We start from the raw sequence: 14,124 nt of genomic DNA on the forward strand, positions 1-14,124 counted from the left end.
GCCGGAGTGTGCAGGCTGCTCCAACCGGTGCAGGTGGCCCGGCAGCAACAATCGAATACAGCCAGGCGAGATGCAATATTCACCAAGCAGAGCACAGAGAGGCTAACGTCTCAGCTGCAACACAACAAAGCGTCTAAAGCGGGACGCATTCCGTTCCTGTTCGGTAGTTTCATTTATTTATTTATATTTGATAGTTCGGCTGGTTCCTGTTAGCGAATGTGTTTGCACAAGTCCCACTCCTCGCCGTCGAATCAAGCAGGACTCAACAGTGAGCAGACGCGGTGATGAATAAATACAGAAATAGATACATAAATAAGTAAGAGTAGCCTGGCTACACTTCTCCCAGTTGTTCCTCTGCTGTACGGGCTGCCATGGGGTCGATAAAGCAGCCAAGAGCGGGAAAAAAAAATAAAAATACATTGAAACAGAATATACCGCAATGCTGTCGTGCTGCACTGAAGTTCCTCACACTCTGATTTCTGGAGTTATATGTGTTTTACAAGTTGCCTTTTTAATATGTTTTTAATAATATTGAGAGAAATTCATGTTTCAAGCAACATTTGATCTTTTGTGCTTCCACAAAACTTAGCTTTACCTGACTTAGTATAATGTTAAGAGGACATTTTTAATGATAACCTCTGTTCACTTCACAGCTAAAGAAGTTAAACTCCTAGTTTCAGGCTCTAGAGACAAGGCAAACGTTATTTTTCAGTAAATATGTCTAAAATGATACAGTCCTACGCTAAAATAATGAATGTTTTTGCTGTTAGCCAACACCCGATAAGCAGCTAAGATCTATTGACTGTGTTTCCATGGTAAATGCATGCAAACAAGGCCAACATGTTTCAAAGTGGAAAGCTCAGCTAAAAAGCTATAAAACCTTCGAGCTCTCTAATTAGCGCTTCAGGGGCAGAGCCATTTCCAGTAATATCACACTGTTCGTGACCCCTGACTGGCATAAGGTAATGACACGGCTGTTCGATAAATCCGGAGGACAAAATGTCAAACCCGTCACGCACAGAAAGTACACTATCCGTTTATTTCTCTTAATTTTCTTTTCTGTCAGAGGAGTCGGAGTCAATGCTTCTCCATGAAAAGATCTGATTTTGTGCAGAGAAGCTGAGATAGTCATATTCTCCAACAGGAATGAGGCAAGAATTTAGTCGACGTGTGATACCAATAAAGTCTTCCTAATCTATGCGCTATCATTAAGGTAACTCTTCCCATGTAAAACTTCTCACTCAAGTAAAATTGATGTCATGTTTGTGACAGACACTGAAACAACTAACATGTTAATTTATACCAATCAGAAATACCAGGATGTTTGGGAGGATTTCTATCTAGTTTTAGATCCTGGAGGGAAGGCATCATCAGCGGCTGCCAGATAATCACCCAGACTGACACAAACTCTAAAAATGGTTCTCCTCGGCTCTAGAGTAAGAGACCAAGAACTTCAGACCGTCCACTCTACAACCATCACATTCAACCCACAACCATGTTTCACTGCGACAGTAACCATAGTGATTTTGATAAGAGGAAGGAGAACTGATGCGTCTCTAAAAACTGTGACGTACTTTGAAGTTGTAAACCAAAAGGTCAACGCATCGTTTGACTACAGCCATTCCACTCCAGGATCTTCTGATATAATTGATATTAATCTGTGATACCATGAAGAAAAAATAATTAAAAAAAGGCTGCAGCAATGAAACCAAACCAAAGACAAAGTTCTCCTCAGCTACGATGTTCTCAGAAGTGACGCCTCTCTCCTCCTACCCTGCGGAGGACCTGTCTACAAACCCTTGAAACAGTATTCGTACTACCTGACCCGTTTCAAATTTGTTCTCATTACAACCTCAACTGAGTTTATTGGGAATGTAACCTTGAAGGACAGTCTCACACAGTCCAAGAGCTGCAAGTCAGAGAGCATCTCTGAACATCACTTTTTGAATCTTGTCAGATTTTTGGTTGGAAATCTGGACTTTGACTGGACCATGCAAACGAATGAGCATGCTTTGATCTAAGCCATTCGCTGAGGCTCCTGCTATATGTTTACAGTTATTTTCTGGTGGAAAGTGAATCTCTAACCCAGTCTGAAGTGTTTTTCAACCTCAAAGTGTTTTTTTTAAATCTCCGAATAGACTCTGACCATATTTCCTGTTTCTGACCAGAAAAAAAGCATGATGCTGCTACCACCATGGATCTCTGTCTTTATTAAGAGATCTATGTTTTTGGTCTGTTCTGTTGAAAACAAAACTTCATATGGCTTTCTTCTTGCCACCCCTCCATAAAAGTCAGATTGGTAAATAGCACAAATAGTAGTTGGTAGATTCCCTGATCTATGATAGGGAGACATTATTGTGATGCAACGTATTGGTCTCTCACATGAAATCCCAATAAAATACCCCCAGAGTTTCTGGTTGTAATTTGACAAAATTTACAACCTTGCCCAATTTCTTGACTTAATTATCTGGTGGTTTCTATCGCCAAAGACAATGAAACAAATTTATTCAAGAACAAGTGAACCAAATCTAAAAAAGAAATCGATAAAATCTGTAAATAATCTGTGAAAGGAGGACAGACTGACAGAAGTTTTTTTCAAAACACATGTCTGACTGATCTAAATGCCTCTTTTAATGCTAATTAACCAGAAAAGTCAACCCTGCAAGTTAGCGCTCACTCTGACTTGACTAAAAACAGGAGCGGAGGGAGAGCGCTGGAGCAGAACAAAAGACCCGTTTCTCAGTTAGGAACAGAAAATTGCCATGACATATCTGATGTATGTATTAGAGTACAGTAATAGTAGACAAGTTGTTACAGCAGAGTGGGTGTGACAGACCTCCCGTCAGCCCCAATGATGTGAGGGAGAGGCAGCACAGATGCACTGACACATGTACACAGAGGCCCTGTATTTTTCACATCCATTGACCAAATCCAATTTGTTAAGACCCTTCTACGACTCACTTACGAAGCTGCAGTCAATGGAAATCACATTTTCATGATTGGACATCCCATTATCCTGTTTGTCCAGACCCACGTCGGAGGGATAAAGCCTGGCCCAGACAGATGCCAACGACAGACCGGAGCTACGGCTCCAGCGGGTCCGCCGCCTTTCAAAAGGGTAAAAACCTGATATATTAGTCATAAGTGTTCTTTAAATTCATTATCATCTTAACACGCCAGCGGCACAAGTGTCAGGGGGAGGGGAGGCCCTCTTAAACGAGGTTAGTGGATCCATTTAAAGCTTCACAGTTGCTGTGCTGTCCGCCGCGTCACACGCAAGCCTCAAGAGAAGGAAAAAACATCCCTCGTTTTAACAAGGTTGCACAAGCTGTTTGTGATGCAGATGGGGATTTTCTGACTTCATCAATGAATGGATTCAGCTTCATATTGGCCAAATATAGCTCAGACCCCCCCAAAAAGAAAAAAAAAAACTCTTACATGGATGCAATGCGAGTAGAAAATCCACGTGGTAATGATGAAACCGGAAATCGAGACAAATTAAAAAGAAATCTATAACCTCATGAGTTTTGGAAGATTGTGTGAGTTTGAACATCATCTCAGGTCTTAGTTTGTACTTCCTCTGCTGAGTTGCGCAGAGTTTCAGAGGGTAGAGATTAACTCCATCACAGGTACGGATTAATTACACAATCAAACTAAAATTACCCATCTTTAAACCATGTAAAATAGATCATAGTACAACACCAAACATAAAAGCAAGCCATACTAAGAACTCCATCCTGATCAACACCCTTCAATCAAGCTGCTCCCAATCAACAGGCAGTTTAAGAAGAAGCAGACAGAAACTCAGCCAAGAAAGATATAAGATTTAAAAAGCAGCAGCATTAGCAAATAAACAGCTTCAAGTTTTCAGTAACTGGTCCAAGCTCAAATTTAGCATGTGTTGTTGAGGCATGGCTCCCTCTCTGTCTGAAAAATGAGCCAATTGTACCCAAGTGTTCAGCAAATAGTGCTGATCGAGGATTGTTAGTTTCAGTCTAGCAAGCCAAGCCACCAAGTTGAGTAGTTTTTAAAAATCTCCGTCCAGCTTTGTGTGCACACCTTGCAAAACCGTGTTGTAAGGTTTGATTTTTTAAAAATTGGGTTTTTCTGAACAATCCAAGACTGTTTTACCCCTTACAATGACAGTGAGTGATTGTATTGGCTGCTGCAGCTCATGGCACTAGCAATGCATTTTATGATGTTCAAGGCAAAGCGTCGAGTTTATGAAGAGCTGCCTTTGTGAAAGTTTTATCTCAACACCACCAACTGAAACTGCACTGAAACATGTTACAAGACAAATGATCAGTGACTCATATCAAAACAGAGAGCAGAAACGCTAACTGAAGTTATCCAGTCCAGCAAGCCCCTTTGGATAATAAAGTATATTGAAAATCGCAGCTGTATAGGAAAAAAAAGATAAAGTTAAGCAGGTTCTAGACGTGGCATTGTCAAAAATAATCTTTGAAGTTTTTGGATATGTTGGCACAACATAACCTGGGCTTCCTGTAGATACTATGATAAGAACAAAACAGCTTTAAATTTTTAGGAAAAACGAACATCTACGCTGACATCAGTTCAATGCGTTAAAAGCCACATATTTCAAATACAAATCATGTAATACTGATAGTGCGTCTTATCAGACAGAGACTCTGCGTATTTGCTAAATTACTCAGATCAGTGTAGGGGACAAAGAAATCCTGACAGGGGCATTCCTCTATGAGACACAATATTTCTGCTTACAGGCAAAAGGATGAAACCATGTTTATTTAATTTTTGTAAATAAACAAAACAAAGATGGACAGAACCAAAGCTCCAGAAACAGAAGGCTTTTCAGGAGCACAGCTGCCATTTTTCATGTCGAGGAGAAGAACCTGTCCACAGATGGTATTGGCTTCACAACTTAGTAGTGCCTTACCTTTTTCTCATGATACTGTAATGCAAATCCTCCTCCTGCTTGATGTGGGCATGATCCCCGCTGGCCCGCTCACTGCCTTCGCTGTCGTCACTGCTGAAAATTGAAGCCAGTTCCTTCTTGGGCACCCGGTTGGGCGGAAGAGGGATGGTGCGTTTCTCTGCCAAGCGCCCGCGGTTCTGCAAATCACACACCAGGAGAAAGTTTAGCAAGTTAATCCAGACAACTCAGAAACACTTAGGAAACTTGTTTCATGTATATGAGTGTTGTTTTGAAATGTACAAACAAAAATTAGGTCACCAATATTTTATTGTGATAAGTAATTATTTTCTTAAAATGCGGACAGCTTCTTTTATCATCTTTATTTAATGGGTGATATAAAATGAAAAAAAAATCTAAAATGTTTATTAGTAAAGTCATACAAAGTTATTCTGCTCAGCAGCAATTAAATGAGCAGTAAATATATTTGTCAACTTTTTCTTTACAAAGTTCTGGACACGAGTAACGAGAAAAAAATGCTCCAATCTTAAGTATAATTTAATCTAATTGCATATATAAGGTTTTATTTTTCACCCTGTTTCCATTTTTGATTGCCAATTACTACAGCTTATGACTTCTGATGAAACCAAAATAACTCTCTGCATCCTCCTGTTGGCAGATCTCATTTATTGGCTCAACAAACCTAATTTCCTAATAGTGGACGATGATTGGATCAGGCTGTCATGGAGGGTACAAAACGTTCTTTAGGCCATTATCAATTGACACACGGTTGGTACAAAAGCTCCCATGGCCAATGGCAGACGGCTCCGTTTTGTCCACACACACACAAAAAAAAAGAACACTGACAAATTTCACGGCACTGATTTGAAAAACAGTGATCATTTTACAATATCCGAAAACTGAGAAACTTGTAAGAAATGTATAAATTAATATTATTTGAGGAAGATTTTTATGTTGTCAGATGTCTTGCACATATTAAACTTGGATAGCCATCTGTATTTATGCTGTTTTAAAATAGTACACCAATGTGGTATGATGTTTTTAATATAATCAGTTCATTTCTCTCTTGTAGTTACATAATTCTGGTGCTTTATGGAGCTAAATAATACTAAAAATCCTCCTATTTTAAGTATAATTTAATTTAATGCTAACTTCGTTTGTTGGGATTTTATATTGTACCTCGCTTTTATTCTTATTTTTTTCAGATCTTCATTTGAGCCAGTCGGCTCTTCTGTGACAGATTATAACCTCATATCAAACCAAAATTACTCTTCAGTTTTTATTTACTGGACCAACCAAACTTAATTTCCAAACAGAACACCATGAGATAATTTAAAATGACGTTAAATTATCGGTTGTCAGAGTGGGTACGAAACATCCTTCAGACGCGTACTGGTTGATAAATGGTCAGCACAAAATGTCCCATGGCAGACAGTTTCAATTTGCTCACACAAAAATCTGTGTATTATCCAGAATCACAAAAGTACAGTGTCATTCGGTTTAGGACATATAAATAATAAACTGCTAGGACGCCCAAATAAATGTAAATAAAAATAGGTAAATGAGGTTATCTGTATTTATTTATCTCTATTGTAATATGACAGGATTTTCTTCCTTCTCCTTTTGTCTGAATTTGTAAGTGAACACTGATGTATTTAAGTGGCATTAAAAAAAAACATGTACATTCTCTGAATCAGCTCACATTGCATCAGTGTTTTACACTTTAAATCAAATGGTCGGGGTTTTATACGCAGAGCATTTTGATTATAGCTGCCAGAATTAGAGAAAAGAGATTTAGTCGAGTGTGGCCCTGGGGGAGCACGAGAGTAAAGCTGGGTGACCTTTAATGTGACCTAAAGAGGTCACTGCAGATTACCGTGGTGCCATCGGGGAGGAAAAAGGCGAACAGGGGCAGGAATGGGAGCAAAGGGAAAAACTTAGCTGAGAGGAGCGGGAGATGCTGGGAGTAAAGAAGAATGAGTCAGAAATTGGAGAAGAGCAAAGGAACAATAGGCTGAAAGGACAAGCTAACACAGGAGAGAAGGCGAGCAGATGTGGGTTTGTACAGGAGGAGAGAGCAGATGAGAGAAAGTACAGAAATAAAGGAGAATGTGGAGGGTCGAACATTAAAGAGAGAGCACTCCGAAGTAGGAGCGTCTTGTCCAGTGTGGGAGACTGGACTTGGATTGGAAACTATATTCTCTTTCACTCTCTGTGCCTACATCTCTGCTCTCGTTCCCGGACGCCTTTGAGCCCTCCAGCTATCCCTTCCACCACACGCAACCCCACACTCCTCCACTCCTTCCTCGCTCCATCCATCCATCCCAGGAGGAGCGGTAGCTTGAGTGGCAGGAGGGGGCAGGAGGAGGGATATGGGGGGGGGGGCTCCTAGCCAAAAGGCAAACAGGTGCAGCCCCTCTAGAGTATCTCAAATGGCAGACATTAAAAAAAGTTGGGGGAGCAGAGAAAGATGAAAACATCCCTTAGGATGTGCAGGCCACAGGGTTCTGCACATTGCTTTCCTTTTTCTGCCTTGCCAGGAAAGAGATTTTTTTTGCCTCTTTTATTTTACTGCAGTATTTTACTGCTGGTGGGTTTACACAAGTTGTACTCCGGCGTCTAAGGATACCGGTTTTACTTTCTGACACCACAGGTCCTTCCTATCAGTGACAGGAAGGACCTGCCACTTATAGGAAGCCCAAACAGGACAACAGAAGAGGAAGAAGTAAACAGCGACAGAACATCACTTCCGAGCAAATGAGCACTTCTGGTCAAAACCAAATTTCTTCACATTGTCAGGAAAAAACACTCAAGTACACATGTGAACTTTAAACTCCACATCCGCAGATGTGAAAGTGCGTAAACTCTTTCTCACAACTGTTCAGGTTCCTTAAAATTCCCCTCCAAAGCAGAGGGGCTTCACTTGGAGCAAGCATGCGATGCAGTGCATACAAGAATAGCTATTCTAAGCGTAGTCGTGACTGCGCTTGAGTGTGTGTGTGCGTGTGTGTGTGTGTGTGTGTGCGCGTGTGCGGAGACAACCACCCACATGGCCGTGACATACCCAGGCTGACAGCCCCCATCCCTTCCTCCCTCCTCCCGGAAAGCCCCAATTCTTTCTTTAGTGGCACTGACGCAGAACCGGGGGTGAGCTCCCACTGCTTCCGGCAACACTTCCGTAGCACGGAGGAGGGCTCTCCGAAACAAAAACATGAAGCAGAACACACCCCTGGCGGCCCACGCAGGCGTGCTTGAAGGAAGAGCGCCGAGCATGTGCACGCACAAACACACGGGGGTGCTTGCTGAGCCAGAGCAACCTTGCTGTGTGTGTGGTCAACCTCCTTTCAGCCATGGAAAAAAGTCTCTCATAAAAGTCCCACTAAAAGCACCTCTATGAATATCGCCTCCCACGCTTTCAGTCTGACAGTCAAGCAGCCAAGAAACATATCTGGGCTTCACGTTTAGATGCCAAAAAGAAGAAGAGAAACGCATCCATACAGAGGTACATGCATGGAGACACACCGATAACAGCCTCATCAGGGCAGAATGAAAGCAATTAAACTGAATATGCAATACGGGAAAATTATAAAACGATATTTAAACCAACTAAAACATTTTAGACAATTAGCCACATGGGCTTGTTATAATTTACAACCTACTCTGAAGATATGCACGCTATATTAATCAGTCAATCTGATTTTTAGCTCATTGTTCATAAGTATTCTGTACTAATCTGTGTATGTAGTGACAACAAACACATCAGATCTAACCATTTAAGTAAATTTTCACCGTCTCCTCCACGGCTCCTTAACTCTGTAAGTCCTAAACAGATCGTTGGACATCCAGCCAAATTTGCAGTACCGTAATTCCGCCACACTTTGCGCCATCTGAAAAATTCCAACTGTTTCTGGCGCTTTCCAATGAATATCAGGTTTTAACAGTAGTTTCACACCCGCTGTAGCAGGGAGTGAAATTAATCTGAAGGGCGCACTTGTAATAAACGGTAAAGTGCGAAAATAGCTTGCTAGATATTGAAAGTTCCAGTTATAGATAAATTGGCAAACATATTTACTCACAGGACATTTAAAGAAGTGCGCACAATTAAAAATCTAGGCGGAGATTTTAAATTTAGATCATAATGGGTTAAATATGTAAGTGCTGGACTCTCAGATTGGCCTAAATAAACACGTCAAACTGCAGCACGATGGCATCCTAGAAACTTGAATAAATTTTTTTTTAACATGACCCTGAAGTGTTACATTTAAGATACGTCTGGTCTGAATGCATCATCTCCTGTGTGGATGAATCATCTTACTTTACAATTAATGACTTCAGAATGAATCATCTTACTTTACAATTTACAGATTCAGAAGGATTTTTACAAGAATCCATGATTACTTTAACCAATTCAGCGTTTGACGTGTTAACTCTGAAATGTGAGCCTTTCGTTGCACATTAAAAACCTTGAACACAAACAGGGGATGGCATGCTAGCTATCGTGATAGGCTGCTTACAACTGAGTCAGTTCCTAAGTTAAATCATTATGACAGGAAAACAAATTGAATTTTTCTTATAAATTCTGTAATGTGATGTGAACATGTGATCTTTTGACATTTAAATTAGCAGATTTGCAGATGATGCTGTGCTTTGCTAGCAAAAAGAAAGTATTAATATTATACTGTTTATATGCTTCGATCTCTCCCTCATGACTCATGTTTGCAGAAAATGTGTGCGATGTGAGCCAACAAATTAAAAGCACACATAGGTCCATGGTCACAAATTTTGCTGGACGGTGAATTATCTCACAACTTTTGCGATAAACGATAATATTGTTGTTTTGAGACGATTTTCAAGTAATGTGCTAATAATGGGATAATAATCCAAGAACGTATTATGAAGAATCCAACTGGAACTGAAAGACATTTGAAATATTGAAAAATAAAGAAAAAAAACAACAGAAACGACAAAATCATTTATGAAGTCTCTGTAAACAAAATTATCATTCAAACAAAAGGATGGTTGAAATCAGAGCACCAAACTGAAGACTTTTATCATTCAGTTTTTGATAATAAAAAAAAAAGAAGAGAAAAGAAAAGAGAAAATGATAAATCAAGCAAATGAAAATGATTGCGTTTCTTTCAACTTCTCATGCAATTAATCGATTTATTGTTTATTGTGACTGGCCGAGGTGCATAATAATAATAATTTATTGTATCAAATACTTTTTTGTTGTCAGCTCTCGCTTAAAGTGTTCAATGGTCTGTGGCATTCTCACACAGAAACTAACAACAGACGGGTTGCAATTCACTCCTGAACCATGACTCAGTGTGTTTTGATTCAACAGAAAGCAATTGGATATATAATAAAATTGATGAGGATGAAAGACACTATGGTGTTATACTGAATGAGAATCATTACTAAACCAAGAAAATCTGTTTCTGCCTCGGCGTTTTAGGCTAGTAGGATTCCACAACAAGTACTGAACAACTGGCCACAGTGCAGTGTTAAAAATATGTATTTATAAATAGAACAAATGTCACTGTATTCAACCTACATAGAGGTTTAATGTGCCACACTGCTGCTGCAGTTCTCCTCCCACACAATAGGTGTTGCTACTGAAGACAATAATGCTGCTATGGCAGCAACCTCTCAGTCAATATAAAACAGACTCTTAAATGAAAACGCTACAGGCCGCTCGCAGCAGGAAGGATTTTTAATAAACACTTATTCTTATACATGTCAATATTTTAGTTCTCAATAGGAAAAAAGACATGCGCAAGTGAGAGCTTAAAAAACAGAGACTGAAGCTTTTCACAAAATCTGATGGGTGCATTTCTGATAACTAAGCATCCTGATATCAATGATCAGTTTTACTAACTAAGCAGGTTCAATCACAGCTTAAATAATTGTAAATGTACAGATTCAGTTTTGGGGGAGGAGGAGTGTAATAGTACTAACGGACAAAGTCTCAGCAATGAAAATTATTACTCTTGCAGCACAGATAGAAAACTTAAGACAGAAGTGGTAACGTTTGTGTAGGAATATGAAATCAATTTATTTTTTAAGACATTAGGAAGTAAGCCGATGCAGATATACATAAACTTTATTTCAGACAGGTGGGGATTTTTTTATGTATTAATGTTTTGAAATCATTGTTGGCTCTTCTTTGAAATAACAACTAGGAAAGATGCGGTACGTTGTGTGTTATTTTTAAAAAATAATCACTCATTTGAAGAGTTTAGTCAAGATGTGGAACAAAAGGTCACAGAAAATTAAAATGAGGTAAAAGGTTGCATTTTTCAGTTCTTCGTTATTCTATACCTATAGGAATATTGTTCTCTAAGCAGAGATACACAACATATATAGCCACGACATTTCTGTCGTGGCGATGTTGCTAACGTGTCCTTATGCAGCAGGAGAACATTTTAAAGCCAACAAAATGCTTTTCAGACAGAAAAAGACGTCAACAGAAGCCAGGCCAGCGAGGGTGTTTTTCTGTTCAAGTAGACATCATAAGCTTTCCCTCAAAATTTTCTTCAGATTTTTAAATGAGCTCTTGGTGGAAAAGTGAACTAATGAGTGTGTTAGTTTTTTTTTTTCCCTCCCTCTCTTTCTCCTTGCGTTATTTCCTGAAAGGTGCAGTAGCCCGCCGCTGGCTCCAGCTAGCGTGAGCAAGCACACACCCACACGCACACAGCAGTAGCTGCCCGTGACATTCCTGCAGCTGCGCCGCTCTCTCCCAGCCTCACACGCGCCCCCCTGGCAATCTCCCTGGGGGACGAATGCCTAATGAGTCACGCGCCTGTCTGCCGTTACCTCGCAGCCTGTGTGTGTGTGTGGGGGGGGGGCGGGGTGTGTGTGTGTGTGTGTGCGTGTGTGTGTGTGTGTGTGTGTGTGTGTGGGTGTGTGTGTGTGTGTGTGTGTGTGTGTGTGTGTGTGGAGGCAGGATGGCGGGCCGACTTGGCGCGAGCACTGGGGGGAAAAGGGAGGGGGCGAATGAGAGATGGAGATGGAGGGAGGGAGGGAGCGTGAGGACGGTGGGAGAGGGAGTAGAGGCGGTCATTACAGCGATAACCTAAGAGCTTTGAAACAGGGCCAAAACAAACTATTACTTTGCCGTGAGTAAAAATCCTCCAATATCTAAAACCCCCAACTCTTCTGTGGCCAAATTCCCCACCGTCTTTATCACAAAATAAAACGTATGGACAAGACATTTTCATGGGTTAGCGTATGAAAAACGGGATTTTGATTCATGTTTGTGAGCGTTTGGACAACGTGAGAGCAGTCAGCAGGCAAACATGACCTGCTGTAACCTTGCTACTGTGAATAATCAGATTAAGTAATGGTTTGATTTGAGTATTAACAAGGTTCACAGTAAACAGATTTTCCCAGTAACTCAATCAAGACATTTATTTTATTCAATGTGAGCACGTCAGAGAAAATAAGCAATGTTAGAAAATCAAAAGGAAAAGTCAGAATAACATAATAATAATGGAGGCTAAGCTGAACTGGATGACTCTTCTGGTGACCGTCCAGAGACAATGGAAGCAAAAGAGAACAGCACACTATACCGTACAAGCCACAGAAAAGCTTTAAATCCTCCTCTTTGGTTATAGTCAAATCATATGTGAATAGATAAACAAACTTGACAAGCAACTGGTGAAAAAATGCAAACAGTAGCCTCACGGTTCTGAGCTACTGGTGGCCAGTAAGTCCTGTTTGCTTCTGTACCTGAGAAACAAATCACATCCTTTGTGTTTTTAATAGATTTAAATGTCAATAAATTGGATCTGAAACTGGTTTGGGTGCAGTTGTTAGCTATGAGCTATGTTACCTCGTAAAAAAGGTCCTGTGATGTAAATCCCAGCCAGGGCCTTTTTGTTCACAGTTTGCATGTTCTTCCAGTGCATGCATGGGTTCTTTCTGGGTATTAGGTTAATTGTGCACTTTTAATTACCCTGACGTGTGAGTGTGCGCAAGCGCTATTATTAGTTCTGTGTGTCTCTGCGTTGCTTGTGAAAGGCTTTCAAACTTAAACTCACCAAAAGCAAAGAAAGCTTACTTGAAATAATATTTATATATATATATATTGGCATTCCCCTTTTTACATAATTTCCCAAAAGCACATCTTTTTAATTTGCATTAATCTGCATTTTATATCTACTGTTGATCAGTTCAAACTTCTTTTGTTATTGTAGTACGATCCATCAACCATCCGCTGTTTCCTACAGAGACACTTCAGTATTGAGTTATGGGCTTAATGTCCATCTATCAGCATGTTGCAGTTTGTTCCATATATCCCAAAGAAATAAAACTAAATATCTATCGACTTTTTGAACAATGTAACGTAATGTGATCCCACCAATCTGAAACGCAACAAAGGTGATGTTAGCGAGCTTTTTATCTAAGGCAGTGTATGTTTAAACTTCACATAAATGAAAGGCAGAAACACGCAGATGGTGGTATGAAATTCAAGCTTAATGTTTAGATATTCTAAGTGTGTGATGCATTTTAGTCTCTCATACTGCAAAAAGGAAAAAGGTGCCACTTCATAAACGCAACAATTAGTCGACCACGTGATTACGTACCGATGCTTCATGAGGTAAAAATGGATAACGGCGTCTGTGATGAACAAACAGACTGTGGGCAACACTTGGTTGTTGAAGGCCATGTGTGAGAAGGGAAAAAAAAGTGAGAAAGCACTGTAGGGCAAACAGGCATGCGACCAAGACCCACGCCTCGCATACACAAGGATGGGCGCGCACACGCACATGCAGACACACCAACACGCGTGCTCTCCTGCACACTCAGCCCCCACGCGCTGAGCCGAGCGGGCAGTTGCAGCCCAGTGGAGCGGCACAAGGCGGGGGGCGGGGAGGGGGAGAGGGGCTGGTTCGAGGGAGGGGAGGGCGAGGGGCGGCGAGGTGGAGGCGAGGCTGCCGGCTCGGCGCTGGGAGGTCAGTGCCGGTGCAGTCAGGCGTGCAAGCGCGCCTCTTGCTCTCCCCCTCTTGTTTCTTTCCTCCCTTATTCTATCGGTGTGTGTGTGTGCGTGTGTGTGTGTGTGCGGGTGTGTGTGTGTGTGTGTGTGTGCGCGCGTGCGTGCGTGCGTGTGTGTGTGTGTGTGTGTGTGTGTGTGTGTGTGTGTGCCTCACTGAGTTTGCCAGAGGAAGGCTTCAGACAGGTAACCACTGTGCCATTCCTTTCCCCCTTAG

The 14,124-nt window shown here is 41.0% G+C and overlaps 1 protein-coding gene across 1 annotated transcript in view; it reads right to left on the bottom strand.

Moving 5' to 3' along the window:
* The window catches only part of samd11 (sterile alpha motif domain containing 11), a 62,598-nt gene that overhangs the window by 40,699 nt on the left and 7,775 nt on the right, over positions 1-14,124 (bottom strand). Inside the window, 1 exon segment of the mRNA XM_008413336.3 lies at positions 4,916-5,091. Within this exon segment, the coding sequence (XP_008411558.2) occupies positions 4,916-5,091 (176 nt within the window).

The sequence above is a fragment of the Poecilia reticulata genome, chromosome 7, assembly GCF_904066995.2.
Source record: "Poecilia reticulata chromosome 7, P_reticulata-male-v2, whole genome shotgun sequence".
NCBI classification, from domain to species: Eukaryota; Metazoa; Chordata; class Actinopteri; order Cyprinodontiformes; family Poeciliidae; genus Poecilia; species Poecilia reticulata.